The 26,054-nt window shown below is 37.5% G+C and overlaps 1 protein-coding gene across 1 annotated transcript in view; it reads right to left on the bottom strand.

The window, feature by feature from the left end:
• TNFSF13B (TNF superfamily member 13b) overlaps positions 1-26,054 on the bottom strand; it is a 50,451-nt gene that overhangs the window by 13,240 nt on the left and 11,157 nt on the right. The window contains exon 3 of the mRNA XM_036756092.1: positions 23,518-23,574. Within this exon, the coding sequence (XP_036611987.1) occupies positions 23,518-23,574 (57 nt within the window). The remainder of the gene's footprint in view (positions 1-23,517; positions 23,575-26,054) is intronic.

The following is a 26,054-nucleotide window of genomic DNA, read 5'->3' as shown; positions in this document are numbered from 1 at the left end:
CAACCCATTATGAAACAATAATCCTTTTTCACTCATAAGAAGCAACATTTTAAGAATGAGATAATATGTGAGAAGTGCTTTGCACATTTTGAAGAGCAATAGACATGTTAGTTATGATAATAACAGTAATAAAAAATAGCTAGCACACAGTGCTTTGTAGCTTTCAAAGTGTTTTTATAGTCAATGACTCATTTAATTCTGACAGGAGCCCTGTGAGGCAGATAGGGTAGGTAGTATTTCTATTTTACAAAGTACATCTTTGTACTTTAGGGTATCATACTCTGACACTTATTTATTGTAACTAACATAAGTAGCACATGTTAATATTCACAATAGATAGGTTATATAATAAATCTGCATAAGCCTGAAAGCCTATAAAGATACAATAGTAGAGAGATAATAAACAAACAAAACAACCACTAGGTTCCCTAGATCAGTTTAAATCACCTGATCCACAAGAATTCTATCCAGGGAATTTAAATAATTGGTAGATGTGATTTAGGGAAAGTGAATCACTGAGGGTTTGTAGAGCGTGAGAGATGGGGCACAGAACTGGAGAAAAGTGATCATTTTCCCAATTTAAAAATTTTTAAAAGGAAAGCATGAAATACACAAGCTGTAGACCAATGGAAATTAACTTCAATTGCTGGTAAAATTCTAGAGCATATTACTAAGGAGATGGTTAATGAACATCTAGCATCTACTATGCACGCACACATCATGAATGGATCATGCCAGTCTAATTTCATTTCCTTTTTTGACATGATTACTAGACAGGTAGCCAAATCCTATAGATAGTCTGCCTAGCCTTTAGGTAATCATTTAACAATATATTTTATTGAATTAATTTATACACTATTCAAGTTGTGGAGAAGAATTATGACCAATGGAATGAATCATGAGAAAGAAGAAACAGAACCAAAAAAAAACCCCAAAAACAAAAACAAAAGAGAAGAAAAAAAGGCGAGCCATGAAGTGTGCCTCAATCTGCATTCAAACTTCATAGTTCTTTCTCTGGATGTAGATAGCATTCTCCATCATGAGTCCTTTGGAGTTGTCCTTGCACCTTGTGTTGCTGAGAAGAGTGAAGTCTGTCAGGGTTGGTCCTCATGGAATCCATATATCTGTGGTTGTGTACAATGTTCTCCTGGCTCTGCTCCATTCACTCAGCATTATGTCTTGTAGGTTTTTCCAGGTTGTTATGAAGTCCGTATCATCCCCATTTCTTATGGCACAATAGTATTCCATTACCTTCATATACCACAGCTTGTTCAGCCATTCCCCAATTGATGGGCATCCCTTTGATTTCCAATTCTTGGCTACCACAAAAAGAGCCGCTATAAATATTTTTGTACATATGGGTCCCTTTCCCTCTTGTGTGATTTCTTTGGGATACAACCCTAGAAGTGGTATTGCTGGGTCAAAGGGTATGAACATTCCTACGGCCCTTTGGGCGTAGTTCCAAATTACTCTCCAAAATGGCTGGATCATCTCACAACTCCACCAGCAATGTAACAATGTTCCAATTTTCCCACATCCTCTCCAGCATTTATCATCCTCCTGTTTTGTTATTTTAGCCAATCTGACAGGAGAGATGTGGTATGTAAGAGTTGTTTTGATTTGCATTTCTCTAATCAGTAGTGATCCAGAGCATTTTTTCATATGCCTATAGATAACTTTAATTTCTTCCTCTGAAAACTGCCTGTTATACGAAGTTATACATGGTAGTTATATGAGATTCCATGCTGCCTTGGGGAGGGAGGAGGGAGGGAGGGGAGAAAATCTGGAACTCAAAATTATGTAGAACCGTGTGTTGTAAACTAAAAATAAAAAAAATTAAAAAAAACAAAAAAACAATATATTTTATGCTACTCTTGTAGACAACATGAAGTGAAGGGGACTAAAATATAATATAGTTAAGTGGATTCAGAAATGAGTGGTTAGAGAGTACTGGCTAATGTTTCAACATATCCACATAGAAGGAACTTCTATGTCTCTCAAAGGTCTCTCCTTGGCTCTTCGTTGTTTAACTCTTTATAAAAGACTTGGATAAAAACACAGATGATACATATCACATTCACATATGACCCAGAACAGAAAGGGTTGGTACCATATTAGGTGACAAAGTCAGAATCCAAAAAGATCTTGACAGGTTAGAACACCAGGCTGAACTTTACAAGTACAAGATGGGAAAGGTACAGCTAGAATGGAATTCATCTGAAAAATGTTGGGTGTTTTAGTGGACTGCATGCTTAGTATGAGTCAACACTGTGATATGACAGCCAAAAAACAACTGATGCAAACATAGGCTTTTAAGTACAGTGAATGAGGGAAGTAATAGTTCCATTGCACCCTGCCTTAGTTAGACCACATATGAAGTATTTGTTCAGCTCTGGATGCCAGTTTAAAACATAGAAAAAAAAAGGAAAAAAAAAAAAGGACCTCATTACCTCATAGCCTGAACAAAAGACAGGCTATTCAGATCCTATACATCTACTCCAGCAAAACCTTTAAATTCATGCTGAATCAAATAATAATCCAAAGAGAAACTACAGTGACAACTTCTAGAGATGCACAAAAGTCAGCCAGAAGCCCAAGGGGAATAGGAAAGAGGGTTCCTTCAAGCAAAGTACGCATGACCAGAGATGGGACATGTAGATTGGAGGACTCTGGATCCAGAAAGAGTGAGTGTAGAGAGTTCCCCTTAAAAAACCTAGTGTGGTCAGAAAGTCTCAGGGTGGGGAATCTTGGAAGCCTTGGGAAACAGTGATAGACAGTGACCTTTATGTTGTTATCCAGTACTCAGACATAAACAACCCAGGCACTAGAGTTCCAAGGGCTCCTTAATACCCTGTCCTGCAATTCAGAGAGGGTCCTGCATATATAGCACTGAGAACATCAAAGATCAAGGGGGAGGGGGAAAGAACATGGAGACAAAAGTCAGCAAAAGAACCCAGAAGATCCATGGTAAGACTAGGTAGGGTCAACTACTCTATTCAAAAGTGAAGCAAGAGCTGAAGCCTGACTCTGGTTCAAAGCCCCAGTCAAGAACTAAAGCTGCAGAATTGAGTAAACACAATTTAAAAAAAAAAAAAAACTACCATCCAGTGTTTTAAAAATGCAAATATGGGGGGGGCGGAGCCAAGATGGCAGCTGGAAAGCAGGGACTAGCATGAGCTCCCTGCCAAGTCCCTCCAAAAACCTATAAAAAATGGCTCTGAACCAATTCTAGAACTGCAGAACCCACAAAATAGCAGAGGGAAGCAGGGCTCCAGCCCAGGACAGCCTGGATGGTTGCTGGGTGAGGTCTTTCATGCACGGAGTTGGGAGAGGAGCAGAGCCCAGTGCGGGCAGCGCAGACCAACCAGACCAGGAGCTGGGCAGAGCGGGCCCTAGCGCCCTGAATCAGTGAGCTGTGGCAGTTGCCACACTTCTCAACCCACAAACACCAAAGACAACAGAGAAGAACTGCAGAACCCATAAAATAGCGGAGGGAAGCAGGGCTCTAGCCCAGGACAGCCTGGATGGCCTCTGGGTAAGGTCTATCCTGCATGGAGCTGGGAGCGGAGCAGAGCAGAGCCCAACGTGGGAGGCCTGGATCAACCAGACCAGGAGCCAGTCGGAACAAGCCCTAGCGCCCTGAATCAGTGAGCTGCAGCAGTTACCAGACTTCTCAACCCACAAACACCAAAGACAACAGAGAAGGTTAGTGGTAAAAGTTGCTGGGGACAGGGGGATAGAGTTCGTGGTTCAGCCACCACACCAGGGGCAGCGGAGGTAGGGCAGCTACAGAACTACAGCTGCAGTTGCTTCTGGCCCCAGGCCCACCTGGTGGGAGGAATTAAGTGGCGGATCAGAGCAGTAGTGCAGAGCCTGCTGAAGATGTAAGTCCAGGCCAGGTTGGGGGTTCTTGGGGAAGGAGGAGTGTTGGTGTGGCAGAGCTGGCTGTAATAGCTCTAAAATCAACAATGCATGCCCCCAAGCTTGGAACATAGTACTTTTTACTCTACAAGCAGTCATACCCTGCTGAAAAACTCAAGGGTCAAGTAAGTTGGCTGGGAACATGGCCAGGCAGCAAAAACGCACTCAGATTCAGTTTCAGACTTTGGAATCTTTCTTTAGTGACAAAAAAGACCAAAACATACAGCCACAAGAAGTCAACAAAGTCAAGGAGCCTACAACAAAAGCCTCCAAGAAAAACATGAACTGGTCTCAGGCCATGGAAGAGCTCAAAAAGGATTTGGAAAAGCAAGATAGAGAAGTAGAGGAAAATTGGGAAGAGAAATGAGAAGGATGAGAGAAAACCATGAAAAACAAGTCAATGACTTGCTAAAGGAGACCCAAAAAATACTGAAAAATATACTGAAGAAAACAACACCTTAAAAAATAGACTAACTCAAATGGTAAAAGAGCTCCAAAAAGCCAATGAGGAGAAGAATGCCTTAAAGGCAGAATTAGCCAAATGGAAAAGGAGGTCCAAAAGACTACTGAAGAAAATACTACCTTAAAAATTAGATTGGAGCAAGTGGAAGCTAGTGACTTTATGAGAAATCAAGATATTATAAAACAGAACCAAAGGAATGAAAAAGTGGAAGACAATGTGAAATATCTCATTGGAAAAAACCACTGACCTGGAAAATAGATCCAGGAGAGAGAATTTAAAAATTACTGGACTACCTGAAAGCCATGATCAAAAAAAGAGCCTAGATATCATCTTTCAAGAAATTATCAAGGAGAACTGCCTTGATATTCTAGAGCCACAGGGCAAAATAGAAATTGAAAGAATCCACAGATTGCCTCCTCAAATAGATCCCCAAAAGAAATCTCCTAGAAATATTGTCACCAAATTCCAGATCTCCCAGATCGAGGAGAAAATACTGCAAGCAGCCAGAAAGAAACAATTTGAGTATTGTGGAAACATAATCAGAATAACCCCAGATCTAGCAGCTTCTACATTAAGAGATCGAAGGGCTTGGAATACGATATTCCAGAGGTCAATGGAGCTAGGATTAAAACCAAGAATCACCTACCCAGCAAAACTGGGAATCATGCTCCAAGGCAAAATATGGATTTTCAATAAAATTCATAAAATATGGACTTTCAAGCTTTCTCAGTGAAAAGACCAGAACTGAATAGAAAATTTGACTTTCAAACACAAGAATCAAGAGAAGCATGAAAAAGTAATCAAGAAAAAGAACAAGAAAAAGAATTTGCAAGGGACTTACTAAAGTTGAACTGTTTTGTTTACATTCCTACATGGAAAGATGATGTGATCGATTCATGAGACCTCAAGGGTAGCTGAAGGGAGTATGCATATATATATATATATATATATATATGAATATATGTGTATGTATATATATACATGTGTGTATGTATGAGTACATGTATGTGTGTGTATATATATATATATATATACAGAGAGAGAGAGAGAGAGAGAGAGAGAGAGACAGAGAGGGCACAGGATGAGTTGAAGATGAAGGGATGATATCTAAAAGAAATAAAATCAAATTAAGGGATGAGAGAGGAATATATTGAGAGAGGGAGAAAGGGAGAGATAGAATGGGGTAAATTATCTCGCATAAAAGTGGCAAGAAAAAGCAGTTCTGTAGGAAAAGAAGAGAAGGCAGGTGAGGGGGAATGAGTGAATCTTGCTCTCATCAGATTTGACCTGACGAGGGAATACCATACACACTCAATTGGGTGTCTTACCCCACAGGAAAAAAGGAGGAGGAGGATAAAAAAGAGGGGATGATAGAAGGGAGGGCAGATGGGAGAGATGGTAATCAAAAACAAACACTTTCGGAAAGGGACAGGGTCAAGGGAGAAAATTGGATAAAGGGGGATAGGTTAGGAAGGAGCAAAATATAGTTAGTCTTTCACAACATGAGTATTGTGGTAGGGTTATACATAATGATGCGCATGTGGCCTATGTTGAATTGCTTGACTTCTTGAGGAGGGTGAGTGGGAACAGAAGAGGGGAGAGAATTTGGAACTCAAAGTTTTAAAAAGAGATGCTCAAAAACAAACAAAAAAAGTTTTTGCATGCAACTAGAAAATAAGATACACAGGCAATGGGGTGTAGAAATTTAGCTTGCCCTACAAAAAAGGAAGGGATGGGGAGATGGGAGGGGAGTGGGGTGACAGAAGGGAGAGCTGACTGGGGAACAGGGCAACCAGAATATACGCCATCTTGGAGTGGGGGGGAGGGTAGAAATGGGGAGAAAATTTCCAATTCAAACTCTTGTGAAAATCAATGCTGAAAACTAAATATATTAAATAAATTAAATTAAAAAACAAAAAAATGCAAATATAACTTTAACAATAGCAAGCTCAAAGAATAAAATGGATCTTTAACGAGGATTATGTGAATGCCTTAAAGAACTGAAGAAGAAAAAAGAAGAACAAAAAGCTTTGACCAGAAAGGGGTAAACATCATCCAAGAAATAGAATAGCTGAAAACTACAATAGACCAAATAAAGATGAATGCTTCAATGAGACGGCAAGAAGTGCCAGAACAAAATAAAAAGACAAAAAATAAGATATCTCATACATACATACATATACGCATATATATAAAGGCTTGGGAAAAAAGTAAAGGAGAAGTAATTTAAGAATCATTGAATCCCCTGATGATCATGATTTTTCTTTTAAAGCCTGGATACTATATTTTAGGGTATCACAAATTAAAACTGTCCCAATGTAATAAAATCAGAAGGTAAAGTAAGAACAGAAAGTATTCACTGATCATCTCCTGAAAGGAACCCCAGAAGAAACAAGTCCAGGAATGGCATAGCCCAAATCCAGAGCTCCCGTTTCAAAGGAAAAAAATACTTCAAGCATTCAGAAAGAAGCAGTTCTAATACCAAGGAATTATAATTAGGATCACAGGTTCTAAGAAATAGGCTCACAGTCAAAAATAACTTACTCTGCAAAGCTGAATATAGTCCTAGAGGAAAAAATATTAACTTCTAATGGAATGGAGCACTTCAAAGCTTTTCTGAGGAAAAGACCAGAGGTCTTTGGAACACAAAAATCCAGAGAAATCTAGAGATGTATGGGATCCATTGTAAATGCTTCATTAGGATGAACTGATAGGTGTTTTCAAGCATGTGAAAAGTATGTAAAAGAATCATTTGCTTTGTTCTTCTTGGCCCCAGAGAGCAGAACTAGGCAAATTGAATAGAAAATGGAGAGGCCCAGATTTGAGCTCAATGTAAGGAAAAAGGCAATCATTAGATCAAAAGTGAAATGGGTTTGCTTAGTAGGCAGTACTTTCCTCTTCACCAGAGGCCTTCTAGCAAAGGCTGGATAATAACATGTCAGCAATGATGTAGAGATAGTTTTTATCTGGTATGGTTAGGAATTGATAAAATCCCTCCCAACCCAGAGACACTTCTGCTAAAAGTAAAATTTCAATGTACAAAGCTATGTGATTAAAACCAAGCAGGAAATGTATTAATGGAGATTACTATTCTTATAGTAATATTTTTATTTTGTTGTGACTGTTTTTCTTAACTAGGATGTATTACTTCTCCTTACTGCACATGTTTCACAACTCCAAATTACAAGGACAACTGTTTTATATTAGAAAGTATTGCTTCACATAAACAGGGTGTAGCATGGGGGAATATAATTCTGGGATTTCCCCTAACTCTCATAATGCAAATTGCATGATACCATTTACAAATTTCCTATTATTGTGGCTTTAAGTTATGATGTGAAGGTACTTTGCCTATTTATTTTCTGATTCTTCCCCCACCCCTCCCCCCAAAATCTTGAGTTTCCCTGGTTTGTCAGTCTTAAAGAATTCATTCCTAATCAGGACTCATGAAAACAAATTTTGTCGTCAAAATAATTTAATCTAAAAGTATATTTTGTATATGTGTTATATGTTTTGTTTATACTCTATTGTTGTTGCAGGAAAGTACTTCTCAAGCCAATACTCTGCTTCCTTTTCTCCCTTTCATAATTGGAAACAAAATGCTATAAACTGTGATATATACAGAAGTAATTTTACACATAGCATATATGATAAATATTTTGTATAATGGAAGTTTTTCTTTATTTTTCTCAATTGCATGTAAGAATTTTTAAAATACTTGGTTTTTTATTTTGATTTCCAAATTCTCTGTCCCTTTCTCCCCTCCAACCTTGATATAGCAATTTGATATAAATTATGCATGAGAAATCATGCAAGACATATTTACACATTAGCCATGTTGCAAAAGATAACATAGAACAAAATAAAAGTTAAAAAAAGTATGTTCCAGTCTGCATTCAGACTCCATCAATTTTTTTTTCCCTCTGGACGTATAACAATAATGCTACATGCCACTGCTGTGGCTGTGTAAGACCAATTACACCAGCACACAGGAGGACTGCTAACACAGGTTCTTTGATCTGCTTTTCTAAGGAAAGCAACTTTAAGGGGTTTATAATCTCACTTTAATTAAACATACATATATCATTCACTTAGTTCAGGGGAAAAAGTCAGCATCCTGAACTTCAGAGAAAACACAAACAGAAATTACAACCTGAAATTACATAAACAGAGCAAAATAACACAAATCAGTGGACAGGCTTCTAGATGTCTGTCCAAGACATTACATATATAGTTACCAGAGAGAGAAGCACCAACATCTGGGTTTTTCAATGCCAGGGGGCTCCAATGGCTACCCAGAGTCTCTTCTCATCAAATCACATGACACTCTTCCAGTGAGTGAGCCCCAAGCAAAATGCTAACCTCAGAGTATATATACACTTCTTCAGGGTCAGAGGGCATCACAACCATGTGACTCAAACCCATATGACCTAGGCCTTCCCGTGCCTTAAGCAGGTCATCAAAGAACCCCCATTCAGTCAAAGACTCTTGATTGAAACAAAGGCAAGACTCAAAGGCACTTGATTGCCTTAGTGCTGAGAAGCACTCCAAAGCAAAAGACAACAAAAAGTACCACTTTACTTGCCATTACAAAAGGTAGATGGCATTTTTCATCATAAGCCCTTCAGAATTTTCTTGGAACATTGTATTTCACAGAATAGCTAAGTCATTAACAATTGATTATTGTAAAATAGTGTTGTTACTATATACAATGTTCTTGTTCCATTCTCTTCACTTGCATCAATTTATGTCTTACTTTTTCTGAAACCATTCTGCTTGTCATTTCAATATTACTTGATCACAATCATATAGCACAACTTGTTCAACCATTCCCCTTGATGGACATTTGCTCAATTTCCATTTTTCTGCAACCACAGAAAGAGCTGCTATAAATATTTTTCATATATGTAGGTCCTTTTCCTTTGATCTCTTTGAGATACATACCTAGGAGTACTATTGCTTGTGTCCTTAGGCAAGTCACTTAACCTCTCTTTGCCTGGGAGGCAGTTAGTTGGTTCAGTAGAAAAGAGTGTTGGGCCTGGAGTCAGGAAGACCTGAGTTCAAATCTGGCCTCAGACACTTACACTAGCTGTGTGATCCTGGGCAAGTCACTTAACCTCTATTTACCTTAATCTGCTGGAGAAGGAAATGACCAACTACTCTAGTATCTTTGCCAAGAAAATCCTGTGGACATGGGGTCATGAAAAATGGAACACGACTGAACAACAATGAGTATCTGAGACTGGATTTAAATTCAGGTCTTTCTTACTGCAGGGGCCATATTTTTTCTTTGAGGTTTTGCTTGTAGCCATTTTGACACTGTCTTCTTCTGAGTTTGTGTCTTGATCTTCCTAGTCACCATAGTAACTTTTTACAGTCAGGTTCTTTTTTGTTGTTTGCTCATTTTTTCACCCTATTTCTTCATTTTGAACTTTAATTTAAAGTTGGGCTCTGCTTCCTGGGAGGAAGTCCCAAACTTTAGCTTTTTTATGCTGCTGTTTTCAGAGCCAGTTCTGGGGGTATGTTAAGTTTTTGGTGCTTCTGAGGTGGTATGATCTAAAGAGAGATGTGGTCACTGTTCTCCTGATCTATGCTCTGGCCTCTACCCAGAAAGTGACCTTGTTCCTCCTATACCTGAAGGTGCTAGCACTTCTCTTGGCCCTATACTTATGACCAGTTCCCCTGCTCTCCACAAGTATTTTCTGCCTTAACTAAAACCAGTGCCCCCTTCTTCCTTGTGAGCCACCACAAGCACTCTTCTTCATCCTGGAAACTTGACCAGGGCCCCTACTCCCTTGTGGCCATAAACATTAGTGTGTCAGTGCTCCTCTTTGCCCTGGAACTGTGACCCTGATCTTCATTGTATATGGGCCATGCAACAGGGTCCTGAACCCAGCACCATCAAAGGGTCCCCTGTAAACTCTTTCTGACAAGTTTTCAGACTCTCTGTGGCCTGAAAGCTCCTGAAAATGCTGTTGCCTCTGATGCAACTGCCTCCAAGGCCTGCTTCTGGCATTGCTGTGGAGGCCCTACACTGAGTGCCTGGCCCAACCATCACCTCGGGGAGACAGACTTTTCCTGTCAACCTCCTGAGTTGACTCATGCTGGAAAATTGTTTTACCCTTACCTTTTGTTGCTCTGCTACTCCAGAATTTTATTTGAGGCGTTATTTTAAAGTTCTTTAGAGGGGAATTTGGGAAAGTTCAGATGAGTTCTGGCCTCTACTTCACCATTTTCAGGGAAAATATTTTTGAGAATGCTGCTCTCAGTGCACGTTTATTCATGATTATGCATCCTGGGCATAGTAGGGAAAAGTTGTCCTGGATTTAAAAATTATTTTCTATCACAATTCAACATAACTCAAATATAATCAAAATTAACCTAGTCTACCCTAATAGGCCAACACTGAATGAATTCTAACTCCTGAAATATTCCTATTTTTTTCTTTAAATTAAGCCCCAGATATTGCTCACATCTGAGAAATCTTCCATCATCCTAGAGTTTTCTTTTATTTTTTAAGTTATCAGATAATTTGTCTGACATCTTGAAAAAGGCTAATTGTTTCTAACATTAGACCCCTCATGTGCTTGCCTCCATAGCAACCAAAAGACCATCTAAAAGAAACCAGAAAATATCTGTTTCAGATATGGACGAAGCATTCTGACACAAGAAGTACATCACTATGACTGAATTATTATTATTATTTTTTATCAAACAAGGAACCAAGAGCCAGATGAACTGAAGATCACACGGGAAATTCTAGTGATACATCTGCTTTTGTTCTCTCATATTACAAAAAAAAGGAAACAAAAAACCCCATTACTTCAATATTGATTTTTGTGTGTGAGGATACTCCTTTCACTGAGAGAAGTCATAGTGCCTTCAGAATCTTATTATACAGTCCTCATGGGTTAACGTGGTCAGAAAGAATTTATCAACCTCAGGCCAAAATTTCTCAACACTGTTCTTGGACAACAGATCTACCATTTATTGCTAGGGTCATACTCAAAGCCTTTCCAGTCTGGGATGCTCAAAAGTCCAGGGTCATTTGTCTGATATAATGAAGTATAAAGTAATATGAAAAAGTCTATTATATCTCCAAAAGATCAGATTTTATCTGCATTTCACGTGTGTTATGTGAATCTTTGGTGTTCTAATGGATTTTAGTTATAGCTCTTATGAAACGATGAAATCACACAAACTTGCAGCTGCTACTATTATGTTAAAGTGCCTGTTTTATTTTATTCTACAATGATTCAGTAGTCTCATTGTTATATGATTCAGTTCCCATATAGGTCAATTGTCTTCACTTTTTTCCCCCAATGGCCAGAAAATGCTGACCTGCCATTATACAAATATGTGTTATAATAGAATGTGATTGACTCAGTATAAACCCATTACTATTACTAAGAAACCAAACAAAAAAAAGACCTGAGCTTCCAATCTTCCATTCCTCAAAATTTCTGTGCATCATCAGTCATTTGTCACCTCCCTCCTTCTAGTCAGAGAAGAGACATCCTTACTAGCTGATATTTTAACTGTACTCTTAATCATATTTCTTTCCATTTTCTTTAGGATCTTGCTCCAGCAATAATTCACTCTTTCTCATGCATCTTCAATATTTCCTTTTAGTATGGAAGAGTGAAAAAAATACTAGATTCAGAGTCAAGATGACCTGAGTTCAATTGTTGGTTTTGCTATTCACCAGCTGTATGACTTTGGTCAAATCATTTAACTTCTGATTCTTAGCTTTAGAAAGAAGGAGTTGAACAAGACAATCTCTAAGGTCTCTTCCCATAAGTCCTTTTATCTTTGCCACTGGATCCTTCCTCTTTCTCTAATATTTGAAAAAATAAAATAAAAACCTTTCTTTTATAGTTCTACCATCCAACCACTGTCTCATTTTTTTCTTTCTCTACATTGTAATCATTCTGGAGAAGGTTATATTCAATGCCTCTATTTCCTCACCACCCACTTTCTTCATCCCCTTACAATCTGATCTTCACACCCTCAACATTATACTTCAATTTCTTGCCCAGAGATCAAGGCTAATCATCAAATGTTACTGCCTTCTATCAGTCCCTATCCTTCTTGTCCCTTCTTCAGCATAGGATACTATTAACGACTCCCTCTTTCTAGGTGATCTCTACTCCCTTGGCTTCAGAAACAGCATGTTTTCCTGAATCTCTTCTAAACGCTCTAACTATTCATTCCCTTTGTCCTCTGGCTCCTTTCTTCCTGACCCCTTAATCTGGGTATTATTCCAGGTAATGTTCTTATTCCTTGTCTCATCTTAGAGTACACTCCTTCCTTTGGAAATTTCATTCATTCCCATGGCTTAAACTATCACCTCTATGCTAGGTGGCACAGTAGATAGACAGCTAGATTTAGAGGCAGGAAGAGCTGGGTTCAAATCTTACCTCAGACAGTTATGAGCTGCATGATCCTGGGGAAGTCACTTAGCCTCTCTCTGCCTCTCAGTTTTCTCATCCGGACAATGGGGATAATTGTACCTACCTCACAGAGTTGCTGTAAATTATCATTTATAAAGCATAATATAAATGCTAGCTGTTATTTATTTATACATATGATTCCCAAATCTGTACTTTTAGCCTTAACCTCTATTATAAGCCTAACTTTAGCACCTATGTCCTCACTGGTGTGGCTGAGTGATGAAAAGGCACAATTGACCAGGTCCAAGACTATTCTAAGACTTCAACATAAGTCTAGCTCAGGTTTTAATAAAAAAAGGAAGAAAAACCTAAAGCTTTGGAGAGATGAGTAAGTCAAAGTATAAGTTCTGATACAATCCTGATCTTGTCTTCTTAATAGTATTGAATGCTGAGCAGAAATAGTCCTTGGATTTCAGAGCTCTAAAAAGACTTCTGGTACTCTCATAGCCTGATCTCTTGGTTTATGCTTCCTTTGTAAAGATTGCATTCCTCCATCCTGGAATTTGTTTGATCAGCCAGCAACACATATAAGACGTATAATGTTTAGACTCACATTTCCAGTGACTTAGAGAAAATCTATACCTGAGCAACCTATGATATAACATTCAAAATTACTAAAAAAAAGTTTCTTCCCCTCCCCTCTAAAAAACAAACAAACAATCTCTTTGTCATCATACCATTTTTGTCAGTGGCACCATCATTCTTCCAGTCCCCCAGATTCAAAACCTTTGGGTTATCACCTCATGGATCCAAGCTGTCACCCATTCCGGTTGATTCCACCACCACCACATCTCTCTCAGCTTTCCTTGCCTTTTTCTACTCCATCTACCCTAGAGTAGGTTCTCATTACCAGCCACTTGGGTTATTCTATTGTAAAATTCTCCTAACTGCCCTTTTCAGCCCTATAATCAATGTATTTACTTTGTTCCTTCTTACTCCACTCCCTGTGCCTAGAATAAAGTCATTCCCCATCTTCAGCTGCTGAACTTGTAGCTAGCCTTGTCTGTGAAAGCTTGCCTGACCTGCCCACCACCACCACTAATGATCTCCTCCCTTACATCACACCTAGCTAGCAATTTGTTCTGCATTTCTCTGATTTATGCATCACAAACTAGTTTGTTTTATGTCTTACATTCCTACTGAGCTGTAAGATCCATGGAGGCAGGGACTATATTCCGTAGAAATGATGACGACTCACATTTATATAGCACTTTAAGGTTTGTGATAGACGTTTCTCATTCCATCTTTTTGAGGTGGACACTGCGATTATTACTGTCCCCATTTTATAGTTAAGAAAATTTGAGGTCCTGAGAAGTTAAGTGATTTGTCCATGGTCATACAGTTAGCAAGTCTCTGAGGTAGGACACAAATTAACTAGTATTTTCTTCACTATTCCTTACTCCCTTCCTCACGTCATATCGCCCCCAGCACCTAGCTCAGTTTTCTATAGTCAGTAAGTACTTAACAAATGCTCATCCTTTCGATGAACAGATAAGTCAGTAGTATAAACTTAACATGCAAAAATAACAATTATAGAATATAAAGGACTTTACTGCATTACTTTACAATTCTTTGCAGTAGAAACTGTAAGCATTTTTATTCCCAATACTATGAAAGGAAACTGTAGCAAAGGGAGATTAAGTGACTTGGCCAAAATCATATAGCTAATAAGCTTCAGAGCCAGAATTCAAACCTAGGACTTTGGACTCCAAGTCTAGTGCTCTTTTCACAAAAATAGACACTGCCTCATAGGGAGCTAGATTCCCACAGTACATTAAATCATGGTAAGATAGACACTTTGTAAGCTGTATTCCCTCTATCACAATTACTTCCAACACTTGGGTACTTGGGTCACTCTAGTTATTTACTAAAATAATGCACAGCACAATGTAAAGCCAAGGATCCTATCCCATGTGAATCAATTAGCTCTACTCTTTTCTCCTGAATGGGAGGGCACCCTTAACTTCAGACAATGATCTTATTGGTGCAATGGTATCAGTGACCAAGTGGAGAGAGTGCCAGGTGTCACCAAAAATGAGTCCCTATTTACTGGAGAAACAACTTAAATAAAGCCTTCACTGACAGTAGGTCAATATATCATCTTAAAACATGAAAGATAGCATATTTGTTTACCAAGTCATACAAATCTTTCCTTCATGTGTTTCTCATGTGAACTGAACTGCCAAAGATGATCTTGACAAATATTGTGATTTTTTTTCAACAGCTTCAAGTTGTTTCCAAGTTGTTTAAAGCTAGAACTTGACCTGAATATATTTTTGTGGTTTTATTTTACTTCTGATAAATGTTTTTGCTTCCAGTTAAATGTTGCATACATCTGTTGTTGGAAAAGCAGAGCAAAGAGCAAGTGCTTTAAAAAAATCATCCTTCAGTTATTCATATCACACTTAAGTGAATTAAAGTTTTATAAGGAAAATCAAATTTTGCATCTTTGAAAATCCAGAGTCAAGATAGCAAATATTTTTAATCACTCAAAAAAAACTAACAAATTCATAAATCAACTCAGTAAGAAATTTTCCCTGGAGAAAACAGAAATTAAACTTTGGTTTTCTTTCCATTACAATATATATTTTTCCCTCATGAATTAGGTACCTCACAGATATTAATAAATGACATTTATATATCACTTTAACATTTACAAAGTACTTTATATACATAATGTCATTTGAGCCTTGAACTACCCTGTGAGTTAAGAATCTACAGGTATCACCCTCATCATTTTTCAGAAGAAGAAACTGACATTTATAGAGGTTAAGAAAATTTCCCATGATCAAATACTTAATTAATATCAGAGATTTGAGCCTATAGGTCTCCTTGATTCTACGTCCAGAACTCTATTCACTGTGCCAGGCCTCTTCACATTCAGATAGTGTACACATATGACAGCATATCCTTTAGGAAAGCTTGGTTATGTTTGGCACTTTGCAATAAAATAATTTTTATTCAGAATATAAACAATAGGATGTTGGAGTTAAGGGGAAGGATGATTTTTTTAAAAAAGTTTTCTTTATGACAAAGTGACAAATAACAAGAATATGTTGATATTAAATAATTACTTTTGGGCAATAAAACCACCACCACCAAGAAAAAAATCTCCAGATCATATCCTAAAGTAACTTTAGCTTCAACCTGGCTTCATATGCTTTCTATAGCTCTGTTTCTTGAAATCCCTCATTTCCCTGAACTTCCGCTATTCTCTTTCAGAAGCCTGTGTGTCAGGACTGAGGGACTGAAAGGCATGACCAATCTGTCTCTTTCTTTCTCTCTCTCTCTCTCTCTCTCTCTCTCTCTGTGTGTGTGTGTGTTAATAATGTCAGTAGTGTAGTCATTAATGAGAAGGAAGCTAGCTACCTCAGTGAACTTGAACTGATGCCACTGCCAGGACAAACCAGAGAAAGTGAAGCCAGTGCTGCCTGGAACACCCTGCCTGAGCAGAAGCCAGAGAGAGAGCTGATGCAACCTGCCACAATACTGGAGGCAGAACCTGACTTCTACTCTTCCATCCATAGATTCCCTTATGCTCCCAGTCAATAGAGCATTGATTCCGCTTTGCTTATTTTTTATCTTTATGAGCCTGTTTTGTTTTCTATTTCACCATTTGTTTTAAAAGAAACCAGTTTCTCTGGGATAATGTCATTATTAATTGCAGTACTGATTTTTCTGTACTTTTATGGATTATATGGAACTGAGAGGGTGGTAATGGGTGGTAAAATACCCAGGGCAGTTAGAGAGAGCTTTCATAATTGCTGGGATCTTCCAAACACAGTGGTTTTAAGTAAGACTGAAAAGGGATTTCAGTGATTCATATTTCTATAGCATTCCCTAAGGCAGCTTGGGAATGAGATTAGAGGAACTATATAGCAGAAAAGTACCTAGGGTTGAAGATTTACCAGATGAGTCTAGCAGTGTGTGGTGTTAAAGTTAAAAGGCTGGTGATCAGGAGATCTAATTATTCTTTCTTGACTGGCCCCCACCATTACATGAGAGGTTCCAATCATTCTTTGCTCCTAGGTATCCACCCAACCAACTCCTCTTCTTCCTTTTCCCAGGCCACTAAGCCCTGCTGGAGAAAGTCACAAAATCATTCTGAAGTCAACCATGACAAATCTGCATAACCTCAATTGGGCCTTTACTGTTGGTCAGCAGTCCTATTAAGCCCTCATGATGCTCAACGATGATTATCTCAAACCATTTCCTATTCCAAGCCCTCAGGTCCACCTCCAGCCCTTACACTTGAAGAAAATTACCTACTCTTATTACTTCACTTAGGTCAAGATCATTTGAAGTCCATCCTTTTGACTACCTTCCTCTATGCCTAAAAATTTGGCATAATCACCCATTCTCTCTATCTTCCTCCAATCTTAGTGTTAAAAGTGACAAAGTGTTATTATTTCTTATCAGTATTAACTTCTCCACTTATTTACATGTTCCCATTCCCTCTGGACTATTTCAGGGACTTTACTTTATTAATCATCTCCTCTCCCTCATGCTTCTTCAGTATCACACTTTAAATCTGATTCCTTTCCATCTACCCACAGACCTATTTAGGTTTCCCTGATCATAAAAAGTTTTTTTCTTTAATTCTTCTATCACATTAAGCTATCACCTTATCTTCTGTCTCTATCATGTCTGAATTAGTTGGAAAAGTAGACACATCTGTTGTCTGTACTCCCTCACCCCTCATTTGCAATTTAAACACCATCTCAGACACTACCTAAACTGCTTAGACCTTGTAATACTGTTGTCCCCTCTTTTTGGATATATTTTCCCCTTGTCTTCAAAGGCACTATATCCTCTTAGTTTTCCTCATATCCCCTAACTTCTTCTTGCTTAGTTACCTCTTTTTCCTCTTATGAAACCTCTAACATTGCTCTCAAAAGTCCTGTTCTCATGCCTCTTCCTATCTCTCTAAACTCTCCCCCTTGTTGATTACATTCCCTTCCAATACAACTCTCACAAGTACATAGATAACTCTCAAATCTATATCTCCAACACTGAGCTTTCTCTTGAACTTTAAACATACATAAAAACCTGCCTTTAAGATGTCTCCACCTTCATTGTCTGTGATAGGAGAAACACCTATTAAAATCACAAAGTTGAGGGGGTAGAGCCAAGATAGCAGACCAGAGGCAGCAACCCAGCTGAACTATACCAAAATTTCCTTCCAAACAACTTTTAAATAACACTTCCAATCAAATTCTACAGTATCAGAGCCAACAAAATATCAGGATGAGACATTATGCCAGATGAAGACAACTGAGACAGGAGAGGTCTATGACACTGGAGTGGAGGTAATTGTAGCAACATAAGTGGTAGGCCTAAGAGGCAGCTGCAACAGTAGCAGCAGTAGCTTTAGGAACTCTCAATTCAGAGCTAGTGAGAGGGCTTGAAAACTGGTCAGAAAGAGATAATAGTAGACCCTTTGCTGGCCCTGGATACAGAGCCTGGTGCTGTTTGGCAACTCTTACCCATACGTAGTTCTCAGCTGCAGTTCTGGATCACAGTTCCAGGACAGAGAGAACTCTTTGTGGTCAGTTACAAGGTAGCAGGGGACTTGGTTACAGTCTCAAAGAGAAGAGGAGTCCTAGGGCTCGTGGCTGAAGAGGAACAAAGCCCTTCCTGGAGCACAGACCAGGAGAGCAATGGCCATGCCTTTCCCTGGATGACACCACCTCGGAAGCAAGGAAAACTTGCAGACCTCCAGGACTAGCTCTGAAAACAGCAGCTGAAAAAAAAAGCCTCAAGTTTGGGAGGATGTCTACCTCACCCCAGGGTGAGCAGGACCAAACTTTAACATAAACTCTAAAGTCAAGGAATAGGCTGGGAAAATGAGCAAACAAACAAACAAAAGGAAATTGACAATAAAAACTTACTATAGAGGCAGGGAAAACCAAGATACAAATTCAGAAGGCAACAATGTGAAAATAGCTTTAACCAAAGCCTCAAAGAAAAAAAAATAAATGTTTAGGACAAAGGCCCAATAAGAATTTCTGGAAGACTTAAAGAAAGAAGTAAGTGTGGGAGAGGAAAAAATGGGAAAAGAAATGAGAGTGATGCAAGAAAATTATGAAAAGAGAATTAACAGCTTAGTAAAAGAAGCATTAAAAATAACTTAAAAGTTGGCCAAATGGAAAAAGAGGAACAAAAGCTCACTGAAGAAAATAATTCCTTAAAACTTAGTCAGGTAATTGGAAGCTAATGACTCCACGAGATATCAAGAAACAATAAAGCAAAGTCAAAAGAATGAAAAAATACAAGAAAATGTGAAATATCCCATTGGGAAAAATAAAAAAAAAACTGACCTGGGAAATAGATTGAGGAGAGATAATTTAAGAATTAATGGACTACCTGAAAACCATGATTTTTTTAAAGAGTCTGTGCATCATATTTCAAGAAATTATAAGGAAAACTGCCCTGATCGCTTAGGTCCAGAGGGTATAATAGAATATGAAAGAATACATCAATTACCTCCTGAAAGAGATCCCAAAACAAAAACTCCCAGGAACATCATAGCCAACTCCAGAGCTCTCAGGTCAAGGAGAAAATATTGTAAGCAGCTAGAAACAATTCAGTAGAACCACAGTCAGAATCATAGAAGATTTAGCAGCTTCCACATTAAAGAAGCAAAGAACTTAGAATATGATATGCCAAAAGGTAAAAGAGCTAGGATTATAATCAAGAATAACCTACCCAGCAAAGAGTGTAATCCTTTGGGGAAAACAAATGTGTATTTAATGAATGGAGGATTTTTAAGCATTCCTGATGAAAAGACCAGGGCTGAATATAAAATTTGATATTTAAACACATGATTCAAGAGAAGTATAAAAAGGTAAACATGAAAGAAATCATAAAGGTCTCAATAAGGTTAAACTGTTTACCGTTCTATATGGGAAGATGATACATGTAACTCTTAAGAACTTTATCATTATTAGGGGAATTAGAAGGAGCCTATATAGAAAGACTGGGTGTAAGTCAATTATGTTGGGATGATCTAAAAAAAAATGAAAGGATGAGAAAGAAGGATACACAGAGATGAGTGGAAAGGGAGAAGAAGAGTGGAGAAAATTGTCTCACAAAAAAGAGCTGCATAAGAAAGAGTTTTTTATAGTGGAGGGGAAAATGAGTGTGGCAGGCAACACTTGAACCTCACTCTCACTGCAACTGTTTTAAAGACAGAAGACACAAACACACTTACACACATATATATACATGTACATGCACATATATAGTATACATGTATACATACACACACAAACACATACTGTGAGTTGGGTATAGAAATCTATCTTACCCAGAAGAGTAGGAGGAGGGGAATGGAATAAGATAAAGGGTGGGGGGTGACAAAAGGGAGGGCAGAATAAGAGAGGCAGTGGTCAGAAGCAAAACAGAATTTTGAGGGGAGACAGAGTAAAAACAGAGAGAAAAGGATAAAAAGAAGAAAATAGGATGGAGAGAAATTCATAGTTAGTAATCATAATTGTGAATATGAATGAGATGAACTCTCCCATAAAACAGAAGGAGATAGCAGAATGGATTAGAAACCAGAATCCAACAATATGTTCACAAGAGGCACACTTTAAATGCAAAAGCCAGAGTTAAAATAATAAATTGGTGTAGAATCTACTATGGTTCAGCTGAAGTAAAAAAGGCAGGGGAACCGGTTATAATTTCAGACAAAGATAAATCAAAAATAGACCTAATTAAAAAACATAAACAGGAAAACTACATTTTGATAAATGATACCACAAATAATGAAGTAATATGAAAAATTACAGCAAGTTTCTCAGATAAAGTCCTCTTTTCTTTAACATGTTGGTAACTGCATCAAATTTATAAAACTAAGAGCCATTTCCCAATTGATAAATAGTTTTGGGATATGAATAGGTAGTTCTGAGAAGAAGAAATGAAAGCTATCTTTCAACAGTCATGTGAAAAAATGCTCTAAAGCACTATTGATTAGAGAAATGTAAATTAAAACAACTTTGAGGCACCATCTCACACCTATCAAAACGCCAAATACTGAAGGGGATGTGGGAAAACAGGTACACTAATGAACTGTTGGTGGAGTTATGAACTGGTCCAACCACTCTGGAGAACAATTTGGAACTATGCTCAAAGGGCTATAACACTTTGCATACCTTTGACCCAACACTACTAGGTCTGTATCCCAAAGAGATTAAAGAGAATGGAAAAGGACCTATATGTACAAAAAGTCTTGATAGCAGCTCTTTTAGTTGTGACAAAGAGTTGGAAATTGAGAGGATGTCCATCAATTGGGGAATGTTATGATGGAACAAGTTATGATGGAATACTGTTGTGTTATAAGAATGACAAGGGGGGTGATTTCAGAAAAAACCTGGAAAGACCCATTTGAACTGATGCAAAGTGAAGTGAGAAGAATCAGGAGATCATTGTATACAGTAAAAGCAATATTATATGATGATCAATTGTGAATGACTTAGCTATTCCCAGTAATACGAAGATCCAGACAATTAGGAAAGACTCATGATAAAAATTGTTATCTACCTCCAGAGAAAGAACTGATGAACTCTGAGTCCAAATTGAAATACAATTTTCTTCCTTTCTTTCTTTTTCTTGCTTTTTCACAACATAGCTAATATGGAAATATTTTCATGATTTCACAAGTATGATGGGCTGATATATTGCTTGCATTCTCAGTGGGTGGGGAAGGGGCTTAGAGGGAGGGAGAGAATTTGGAACTCAATTTTTTTTTAAATGTTAATAAAAAAAGAGTAGAAAGTCCTTGCTACACATTGTGCCATGATCAACTATGAACAATTTAGCTCTTCTCAGCAATATAACAATCCAAAAAATTCCAAAGGACTCATAGTAGAAATGCTATCCACATCCAGAACAAGAAATAATGGAGTCTGAATAAAGATAGAAGCATGATATTTTCACTTTATCTTTTTTTTCATGGTTCTTTTCTTTTGGCCTGTTTCTTCTTTCACACCATGAATAATAACGAAATGTTTTACATGATTGCGCATACATAACATCTTAAATTGCTAACCATTATAGGGATAGGGTAGTGAAGGAGGGGGAAAAGATAACATGGAATTCAAAATTTTTAAAAAATGAATGTTAAAATTGTCTTTCCATGTAATTGGAAAAAATGCATTAAGAAAAGAAAGAAAGAGAGTCTACCAAGGTAAGGCTAGTTTCTCTCCTGAAAAAAGGAATGAAACTATCTTTGAGATATCCCCTTGATCCAGAGGACTAAGGTTCAAGCCACTGATGTAGATCCCTAGGCAACCAAGGGATAAAAAGCCCAGTAAATGAGTTGTAGGTGCCTTTTTTAGATGCTTTTTTAAAGTCATGCCAAGTCAACAAGCATCTACTAAGTAACTACTATGTTAGGCATTGTGCTAAGTTCTGGAGGAAGAAAGGGAAAAAAAAAAACATTCCTGTTCTCAAGGAGCTCACAGTCTTTACAGAGTTCAGAGACTTCCTGCTGCCTTTTGAGAACATCTTTATACAGAGATGAAAGGATCTATATCCAACTGAAGCAACACTGTGTCATTACTGAATATACTTCCCATCATGTTGTTATGTAAATATACTTTTAAAAAATATCATATGGTCTCCATTACTGGGGGAATGGCCACATGTGTGACATCACAGATCCATTTTGATATTTGCAACTAGGGAAGAAACAGCCTCAGGCTTAATGAATATTCTTTTTAATAGATCAAAGGAACCTAGATTTAAAAATCAACAAATAGATTTAAGTACTAGTTCTACCACTTAATAGTTGCATAAACTTGACAAGCCACTTTTTCTGAACTTAAGCTTCCTCTTCTATAAAATTAGAGGACTGTTATATTAGGTCACCTTTAATATTCCTTCCATCTCTGGATAGTATTCGTTTCAGTAACCCTTAATTAGGAATACTATTTATTATGTAAATAATAAGCCAGAAGACTAATGAGATTCTTACAACAGGAAGGAAAAAATGATTTGTTATTTTTGTTCCGTGAGTTTGTCCTACTTCCCAAAAGGTCTAACTATGGTTCTTTACATATAATTCTAATACCATCCCATTCTACATCACTTTAAGGTTCATTCAGTGCATTTCTCATGATCACCTTGAGGGGAATACTAAAATTCCTATTTTACATGTCTTATGAGAAATTAGAAATTCTATAGGACACCAATCATAGTCTTTTTATTTAGACTTCTTAGTGTGATACAGAAGATGAAAAAAACCCAAAACAATATTGGGCTACATTAATAGAATCAGACTGCCCAGGGTAGAATTGTTCTACTATGCTTTGGAGTCAAACTACATCTGAAGTATTAGGTTCAGTTCTGAGTAACACATTTTAAGAAGAAGACTGATCAGCGGGAAAAATGTCTAGAGAAGAGCCCATGCAAGTTCATGAAGAACTTTTAAATCATTTCATATTAAGGTTGAATGAAGAAATTGGTTAGGTTTAGCCCAAGAAAGAAAAGAGTTGGCAGAAGGGTCCACTATAGCAGTAATTTTAAGATCCAATATGCAGAAAAAGTATTAGACATACTATTTTTGCAGCAGATATGTTATTTTACTTGTAATTCAGAATGATAGCATTAGATAAATGTATCTATCATTTAATGTAGTATCTAAATGGGAAGGGAGAATGTGATTCATCGTGTTACCTCTTTGTATTGTGGGACTTGTACCATCAGCAATCAACTGCAAGCAGTCTTGTATTCCTAAAAGGCAAAAATATTATGTCAGTAGAAATAGTAAGAAACTAATACAAATTACTTACCTTGAGAAATGAAGCTAACAGTTTATTGATCTTCTTGCCTCAAGGCTCTCCCCACTCCAATCCATCTTTCACACAAATACCAAAGTGGTTTTTATAAAATAGAAATCTGATAGTGTCACCTCCCTTCCCCCTACACCTCAAAAAACTCCAGTGAACTCTCTACTACCTCTAGGATCAAATATAATCTCCTCTATTTGACACTGAAAACTCTCCATAACCTGTTCCCTTCCTACCTTTCCATGGTCTAGCTATACTAACTTACTTCCTGTTCCTCACAAATGGATACTCCCATCTCCATAACTTTGAATTCTCTGTCTCCCAATTCTGAAATGTCCTTTCCTCTTCACTCCACCTCTTGGAATCCCTGTTTTCCATCAAGACTCAGCTCAAGAACCACTTTTTACAGGAGGCCTTTTATGGTCCTCCTTGCTGCTACAGCCTTCACCATTAAAGTTACCTTGTAATTATAATATATATGCATGTAAAAATGTACATATATATTTGTGTTGTATGCATATGTATATATGTTATTTCATTTTTGTCTTTGTATCTCTAAAACATAACATGGTGTGGCACACCATAACTTAATTCTTGTTAATTGATAGATATATATCCCAACATGTCAGCACAATATGCAAGAAATATTTTTACCATTGCGTAAAGTAGAGTCCATGACTGGTCTTGATATAGTTTCTTATTAAATGTGTCACTCCAAGTGTGAAAACCAATTTTTTTCAAAATAATGTGCACTTATACCCATATCCTAGAAGAGCTCCAGAAACTAATGGAAGCCTTGTAATTCATCTTCAGGGATTAATCCAATTTGGTTTAAAATGTCAAGTGTTTATCTCAGAAGTTTCAGTAGGATTAGTATGTAAAGTACACTGAGATTTAGAAAGACTAGAGAAGTGATAAGATCTATTTTGATTATATTTAGTTTAACATGCAGCATAATCAGCTGGAAAACTTAACAGTGAATAATGAGTTCACTTAACATTACTGAACCAAAAAAGAAATCAACACTTTTTTCCAAATAAAATATGAGTTCTTAATGAGATTGCATAATCAAGCAATTATGTTTCGGGAAATAATCTTCAGCTGTCTCTTCCAAGAAAGAAAAAAATTTAAAATAAAATTTCAAGTCTAGAAAAATCTAGAGTAGTATGCACTAATCTAATGCAGAACATATTCAATATGTTTTCTCCTCTTGTAACATTGATTATTTGATTCTAAGTTAAAAAAAAACTTTCAGGAATTAATTCCATATTAAGGAAGTTCAAGAGATTGTTCTTAGTGGATAGAAAATTCTATGTAAATATTCAAAGTTTTTTTCCACAAAGAAAGGCTAAAAAGAAGAATTCTACTAATTAACGATGGAAACATAACATTAATGATTTTTTTAAAGATCATACTATAACTAGATTTATTGCTGGGTTAATCTAGGTCAAACATTTTGGTCTCTGGTTTATTCTTACTTGATCAAACCAACAATAGCCAAGTCTAATGAATAGGAATAATGTGATTTGCTAGTGCTATCAGTAGTAGAGTAGGGTGTCTCTTGCTGGGAAAAAAATACAGTATAGTGGTGAATCAAAAAAAAAATACATGTATTATACTATTTTCTAGTAGAAAAACCAGAACCTAAATATCTTAAGCAACTAACTTTCTTCTTTCACACTTCAGCGGATATCGGTAACATTATCCCTCCTTGGTCCCACTATCACTGCTGCCACCTAGACAGAAAAGCAAGATATACTGTTGTCATTTTGGTCTCCTTCCTGGGACACTTAATGAGATCTAAACTTACTCATTTCCATGACTTTCCAGGACATACAACTCTCCTCCACAAATTAAAATCAAAAAAAGACCAAAACAAAAAAAACAAACAAAAAACAAAACAGGGGCTTACAGGTAGGAGAAGGGTGTTTATTAATGGAAAAAAACTAACACAAAATTTCCCCAATTAGACAAATAGAGGATTATATGTAGTCACCTCCCCTTCTTCCCCCGCTCCCCCTCTCCCCGCACTTTTCAGCTTTTGCTTGAGCAAGGCCCAGAACAGTTTCAAGGCAGAGAGTAGCATTAGCACCTGCAGGAGATCAGGGGACCTGGTCACAGTTTCCAGGCCAAGAGGAATGCTCGCATTTGCAGCTGCAGGGGAACAGGGGCCCTTCCTGGATAAAAAACAGAGCACAGACTGAGAGAGCAGTGAAGACCCTTCTCCTCAGATCATACCACCTTGGAAGTACTAAATACTTGCAGACCCCCAGAATTAGCTCTTAAAACAACAGCACGAAAAAGGCTGAAGCTTGGGATATTGCCTTCCCACCCCAAGGTGAACAAAACCCAACTTTAATATATGGTTCAAAGTCAAAAACAGACTGGAAATATGAGCAAACAACAACAAAAAAAGATCTTGAC

The sequence above is a fragment of the Trichosurus vulpecula genome, chromosome 4, assembly GCF_011100635.1.
Source record: "Trichosurus vulpecula isolate mTriVul1 chromosome 4, mTriVul1.pri, whole genome shotgun sequence".
Classification (NCBI taxonomy): Eukaryota; Metazoa; Chordata; class Mammalia; order Diprotodontia; family Phalangeridae; genus Trichosurus; species Trichosurus vulpecula.
Note: the sequence above shows the minus strand (reverse complement) of the source record. Positions and strands in the feature narration are given on the sequence as shown.